The following is a 7,500-nucleotide window of genomic DNA, read 5'->3' as shown; positions in this document are numbered from 1 at the left end:
AGGGGGAGGGGAGGAGAGGAGGGAGGGGAGGGGAGGGGAGGGGGGGGAGGGAGGGGGGAGGGAGGGGGAGGAGGGGGGAGGGGAGGGAGGAGGGGAGGGGAGGGGAGGGGAGGGGGAGAGAGGGCAGGGTAGGGGAAATGATGGGAGAGGGGAGGGGTAGGAAGGAGGGGTAGGGAAGGAAGAGAAGGAATGTGATTGGTGGAGAGGAGGAGGAGAGGAAGGAGATGTGAAATGAAAGGTAGAAGGAGAGGGGAAGCGGTGAGGAGGAGAGTGATAAATAAGAGGAGGAGAAGTGGAGCGGGAGGGTGAAGGAAGGGGAAGTAAATACGGAATGGAAGTTGGGAGAAAAAGGGGGAGAAGGTGGAAGGAAAGGTGGAATGAGAGGTGGAGGGAGAGGAGAGGAAAGAGGTGTAGAAAAATAGGAAAAAAAGATTGAAGAAAGGGGAAGAGATGTTAATAGAAAGAGGGGAGGCACTGGGGAAGGAGGGGAGTGGAGGGGAGGGGCAAGTGGATAGTGAAAAGGGGCGGAGCGAAGGAGAGAAACATCCGCCTTGTATTTGCGTCGCGGCTGGCGACAAGGGCTGCCATGATGGTCTATTCAATCACATGATGAGAGTGGAAGCGACGCTTAAGAATGTTGCATAAAAAAAAACATTTGCAACAGAAGAGCTGCATAAGAGTATGGAGATTTATCAACAGTGGGCCCACTTAAAGATGCAATGAGATGATGATGTGAATGTTGCCACGTGTGTGAAGGTGCTAACGTGACAGACTCGGAGTTCTGGTGTTGGGTTACTGTTTTCTGTTTTGTTTGGGGAACGAATCATTTTATCAACAAACGTGGAAAAAAAAAATCTTCACGAGAGATGACAGCTGCCAATAAAAATAAGCACTAATGGTTTTAAAAAATGAGAGAGAGAGAGAAAAAGAAAAACTAAAACTAAATAAACCCATGTCAGGCGACATCAGAATTATGAAGAGGCACCCAGGTCTAAAAAAAACGTGACTCAAAAAAAACGTGTCGAAATAGTTTCAAAGTCCAGTCATAACCCAGAATCCTCACCCTCCGCAGACCCCCTGTTTCTACGCTTAGTTCAAAACAATCCCCTGCCACCGGGTGTTCGACGGCCCGTCTACGCTGCATCTCGTTGGCTCTCGACCGCAACTGTATTCCTTCGAAGCCCAGTCGAGGAAATCCCCACTAAAACAACACCGGCTCAGAGGTCATAGAACTGTTGCCTCGAAGCAGCTCGCCATCGGCAGGGGGTCATCAACGAGGAGCGAATCTTGAACCAGAATAAACACGCGCCCACCGAGACTTCACGCCAACACGCTAATTACTATAAACACATTCTAACGCCGCAGCCCTTTACCTCCAGCTGATCTAGAGATTACTAGCAGGAGGTGAGCAACTGCGTGGGGGGGGGGAGAGGCTCTCCTCCCCTCTCCTGGCTCCCCTTCCTCCTCCTCTTCCCCTCCCCCCGCCACTCATTCTCCTCTCCCACCCTCCTTCCCTCTTCCTCCTACCCCTCTTCCCCTTATCGCCCTCTCCCCCCCTCCTCCTCCTCCCCTCATTCTCCTCTCCCTCCCTCCATCTTCCTCCTACCCCTCTTCCCCTCCTCCCCCTCCTCCTCCTCCCCCTCCCAACGAAAGGTGATGTCTCCAGGTGGCTTGCCAAGAGGGCGGGCCAAAGTGGCCACATCAAAAAAACATTCAGGTATCAGTGCAGCCGATTGATGTTCTGAGAGTAAGGGATATAGGGGGGGCAGGAGGGATAGTAAATGTGAATGGGAAGGGGTTGGATGGAGGGAGAGGGGGGAGCGGGGGAGCGGGGGGTACCCTAGAAGAGTGTCGTGTCAAAGTGTCATTTATGTGGCGAGCGAGGGGCGCCGGGGGTAGGGCTAGGGGGTGTCAGCAGATGAGTGACAGCCTTGCAGGGTAGCTGAGGGGCGCTATCAGGCTGCTGCATTGGCTTAGCAACATTATGCGCTTGACACGTGCGCAAACATCTAGTTGACTGATCTGGTTGTGTGAGGCTCTTTTATTGCATGTTACTATCAGACAATGTAACACAGACTTCCAACTTCACTTCGCATTTTATCAACATTATGGCAATGATCGTGGTCACCGCAAGTGCAACTCCGGAAGTGCTCCCGGGTGCTTAGTCAATGCTGATCCGAATGTCTCATTAGTTCTGATGAAAGGATTATTAATTAAGGATAAGAAACCCCATTGCTTACATATTATCTGGGAAATTCTGAATGCGTGATGCAGAATTACCTTAGACTTCTGACCTATTGCATGTTGTGAAAAATCAACACACACATACATACAGGAGGATTCGGGACTGGTATCTTATCTTTCATTAATTATAACGTTTTTTTCACACACACAGATATATGTATATATATATATATATATATATATATATATATATATATATATATATATATATAATATATATGTATATATATACACAGTATATATATATATACATATATATATATATATATATAATATATTATATATATATATATATATATATATATATATATATATATATATATATATATATATGTGTGTGTATGTTGTTATATATTATGTGTATGTGTGTGTGTGTGTATGTGTGTGTGTGTGTGTGTGTGTGCATTGATATATATATATATGTATATATATATATATATATATATGTATATATATATCATGTATATATATATATATATATATATATATATATATATATATATATATATATATTATGTATATATATATATACATATATAATGTACATACACGCATTAACACACAAACAAAACATACACAGATACACGTAAAGAAATCAAAATAAGAGCCCCCCCCCAAAAAAAAAAAAAAAAAAAAAAACCCAAAAACCTGGCGTAAAGGGCCAACCGCAAAGCACAGACAATCACCGACGCGGGGGAGGCCAGACCTCGCCAAGATGGGCCCGCGAGCTGAAGCGCGCGGAATGCCACCCGTCGTGGAATTTGAGTCTGGCCAAGTAATCACCGCGCCGAAGGGAACGTTATTTTAACAGCAATTAAGCAAGCGTTTGTCAGGCCCTTAACTGTCTCGTTGCTATATTGACTCTGGGGAGGCGAGGGGGCGCCAGGACAGCGTGGGAGGGGGGACCAGGGGGCGGGGATGACGGGGTGTTACCGGGTATGATGCGGCGGTGGGCGTGGACGTGGGTGTGTGTGTTGAGGAAGAGAGAGAAATAGAGAAGTAGAGAGATAGGGGAGGCAGGGAGAGAGAGATAGAGTGAGAGTGAGAAAGAGAGAAAGAGTGAAAGAGAGAGAGAGAGAGAGAGAGAGAGAGAGAGAGAGAGAGAGAGAGAGAGAGAGAGAGAGAGAGAGAGAGAGAGAGAGAGAGAGAGAGAAAGAAAGAAAGAAAAAAAAAATATATATATAGAGAGAAAAAAAACGTGTGTTTTATACGCCCGTGCATGTGTCCCTTCGTTTGTTGACAAGTGCATGTAAGTGAGACGTCTGGACACATGCATGTATGATTGCAAGTGTGGGTATTGCCTGAGGGGGATCAGGTCATACGAGTTCGAAAGGTTAAGGAGACAATCAAATTGAGCCAGTGGTGGGGGGGGGGTGGAAAGGGGGGGAGGGTGGAGGGTCACAGGGTCTCTCATCAACTCCAGATGCCGGGAATGGTTGAGGTTTTGGACTCCTCGAAGTAATTCTTAATGGTTGTTGCTATCTCTCCTTTATCGAGATAATGTGTTGTTGTTACCATTATCCTTATCATTTGTTATCATCATCATTGTTATTATCATTATTATTTTCATTGTTATTCTACTATTAAAATCAATATTATGATGATTATTATCATTATCATCATTATTACTATTATTAGTACGATCATCATTATTATCATTATCATCATTACTATCACTTCCCTTATTATTATCCTTATTGTTATCATTATCATCATTATCATTTTTAATATCATTATAATTAACATTATTAGCATTATAATTTTTGGTATATTACTTTAAACATAAGTATTAATATGCTTATTGTTAGAACTGTTAATTTCATTATTGATATTACTGTTATCAATGTTATTCCTAATATTATCATCATCATTATCATTATCACTGTTATCAAAATTATATTTATCATTTGAGTCATTATCGTCACTATCATAAATATCCTTACAACCTAAATCAAACTATCTAATGTTATAATGAAAATGTTATCAATATAGATATTAGACAGAGATAATACATCAGACTGAATGCCAAGATAGAAAAAAAATATATATATATAAATACTTAATATCAAGAGAATCCTTGCATCTTCATGTCTTAAAGGTCAAATTCCTTTTGCAATAGGTCACTCGACTGGCCTTATGGCGTTGGGAATTAAGAAGAATGAGCAAATAGCGCTGATGGATTGAAGAAATGAGAGTTAATGATGGCGTTTGGCCGTTTATCTCCAGGTCCTAAATTTATTATCATTATTATCTATTTGTTTATTTATTTTTGTGTGTCTGGGGATTTGTATGCACGTGTGTGTACTTTGCAACGAATATGATGATATATATATATATATATATATATATATATATATATATATATATATATATATATATATATATATATATATTTATATATACATATATACAGTATATATATATATATATATATATATATATATATATATATATATATATATATATATATATATATACATATATGTGTATGTATAAATATGTAAATATATAAATATATACATATATACTATATACACTCAGTATATCTGTGTATGTATATATGCATTTATGTATGTTAATAAATAAAAATCAACAACATTCTGCATACACAAAGTTACAAGTCAATACTAAAAACACAAGAAACTAGAATCAACTGAAAATTTCACTCTGAACGAATCTACAAAACAATCAAAATCATATCTACGTAAAGAAAAACAAAAAATAAACAAACACAACAACAACAACCAGAGAAATCAAATCCAACTTTAAAAAAAGGAAAGTTATCAAAATAATACGAGCAATACTCTTAAAAGGACTCTACTTGATTCTACTTAACGGTCTACCTGTTCACCCTTAAAAAGGCACTTACTCATTCAAAGGCAATACTATGGATCCGGTTGGGTCTAGTACACCATCTCTATGGAAACAAGAATAGTGAGTGATAGTGACTGTGGGAATAGTGAATAGTGAAGGGAATTTGCCTTGCCTTTTATCTGCACGAGTAAAGGTGATGGTGATGTGTCAAGATGGTCTGTAATCACATGGTTAACGGGCCTATTTGCATATTTACAGGTGTGTGCCGCCATTTCACATGTGGTGGTTTGGTTTCAAGATATTCCCAGGTTTGGATATTTACAGGTGTCTCTTGTGTGTGTGTGTTTTTTGTGTTTTGTTATTTACAGGTGTGGTAATGTCAGGATGTCTACTATTTACATTTCGTCACGTTGTCAGTTACTTACCTGTGATATAATGAATACACGATTCTGAATATTTTTTAGGACTTATATATCCTTACGTACTCCTAGATAAGTATATACATAAATATATATCTGTATATATACATACATATTTACACATCTATTAATCTATCTATCTGTTTATCTAAACTAGAATGTTTAAAGCATACCATTTATATATCACTCTTCAGTATCGAAGGAATTACATCATATCATAATGGTCCATGAAAACACATCACATACTAAACCGTATTGAAAATGATATAATTTATCTTAAACGTCCAGAACTGGTTTTAGAACTTACATCTAATACCTATCTACTTTCTACGTCTTGTCTGTTCCTTACTTTCTAGAACCACTACGATTTGTAACCGAATATCTACTATTTATTTTCTTCGGCAAAGAAAAAAAACAGAATAAATAAAAATAGAAACTGAAATAGATCTAAATGGATATAGAGTTGAAATCCCAAGCTATTCATAGATATTATAGAATCCTAAAAAAAAGTTGAATGAAATACCACCTCTATGGAACCTCAACTAAACGTAAGCTTTAATTAAGCATAACAAAATGCAACCTTTCTGAACATCAAATCGGAAAATGGTTTACCTTTACATAACATTCAGGATATATATATAAATATATATATATATATATATATATATATGTATATATATATATATATATATATGCATATATGTATATATATATATAATATATATTATGTATATTATATATAATATATATATATATATATATAATATATATATATATAATATATATATATATATATATATATAATATATATATATATATATATATATATATATATATATTATATATATATATATATATATATATATATATATATATATATATATATATGTATATACATAATATATATGTATATATATATTATATATATATATAATATATATATAGATTATATAAATATATGTATATATATAAATATATATGTATATATATATATATATATATATATATATATATATATATATATATATATATATATATATATATATATATGCATATACACACATACACATGTGTGTATATATATACACGACGTCAAATAATAATGAAAAATATCTAGATAAAAGTACCACTAAAACCTAATACTCGTAAAGCTTCGCAAGTTCTTGCTCGTGCGACTGACCTGTGATAGGGCTTGATGGGCGACTCGGTGACATCGTGGCTGAGTTCGGGCGATTCGCTGACGCTGCCCGCGAGGAGGTCCCCGTAGAGGCGGAGTCCCTTGGCACTCGAGCGGGGCGGCTGGTGGGGTGGGCGAGAAAGGAGGGAACGGTTAATTAGCCTCTCGTATTTTGTCTTGCTGTTTATATCTGTCTTGTGTACTCTGTGTATATCTAACTGACTGGCAATCTGTTTGATTCTCTCTAACTATCGGTCTCTCTCTCTCTCTCTCTCTATCTCTATCTCACACTATCTCTCTTTCTCTCTCTTTCTGTCCCTCTCCCTCTCCCTCTCTCCTTATCTCCCTCTCCCTCTCTCCTTATCTCCCTCCCTCCCTTTTCTTCTCCCTCTCTCCTTCTCTCCCTCCCTCCCTCCCTCTCTCCCAATCTATCCATCCATCCATCTATCTATCTATCTAGTTCACAAATCAATGCAAGACCTCACCTCCTAAGCACATCTCACTCCCAGTTCCAATCCCTCCCCCCCTCCCCCTCTGTTCGTAACCCCCCAAACCCCACCTGCTATTCCGTGAAATCATCACCCCCCCCCCCCCCCCCCCCCCCCCGCCATTCCATGCCCATCTCCCATCCATAAGCCATTAGACTCCAGCCAAGCATCTCTAATTGACATTAATCCCTCCAGTTCAGCTCCAGCCAACTGAATCTGAATTTTTTATTTTTATTTTTTTACTTTGAGAAATGAAGGTAAAAAGGGAGGTTAACCTATATGATGGACAGAGCTTGCTAATTCTTGAACATAATTAGCCTTGGCAGGTGGACCTTCTTAGCTACAGGTTTCGTGGGGG

General features: G+C 38.3%; 1 protein-coding gene across 6 annotated transcripts in view; it reads right to left on the bottom strand.

Moving 5' to 3' along the window:
* Positions 1 to 7,500, bottom strand: part of LOC122250232 (uncharacterized) — a 131,713-nt gene that overhangs the window by 16,079 nt on the left and 108,134 nt on the right. For 4 of the 6 annotated variants that reach the window (XM_086547993.1, XM_086547996.1, XM_086547995.1 and 1 more), the window contains exon 3: positions 6,658 to 6,776. In XM_086547993.1, coding sequence (XP_086404119.1) covers positions 6,658 to 6,776 — 119 coding nt within the window. Of the gene's footprint in view, positions 1 to 5,113; positions 5,162 to 6,657; positions 6,777 to 7,500 lie in introns of all 6 variants that reach the window. The other 2 variants (XM_086547992.1, XM_086547994.1) reach the window with 1 other exon arrangement.

Source organism: Penaeus japonicus, unplaced genomic scaffold, assembly GCF_977035675.1.
Source record: "Penaeus japonicus unplaced genomic scaffold, GWHDUDI00000001_assembly GWHDUDI00000020, whole genome shotgun sequence".
Classification (NCBI taxonomy): domain Eukaryota; kingdom Metazoa; phylum Arthropoda; class Malacostraca; order Decapoda; family Penaeidae; genus Penaeus; species Penaeus japonicus.
Note: the sequence above shows the minus strand (reverse complement) of the source record. Positions and strands in the feature narration are given on the sequence as shown.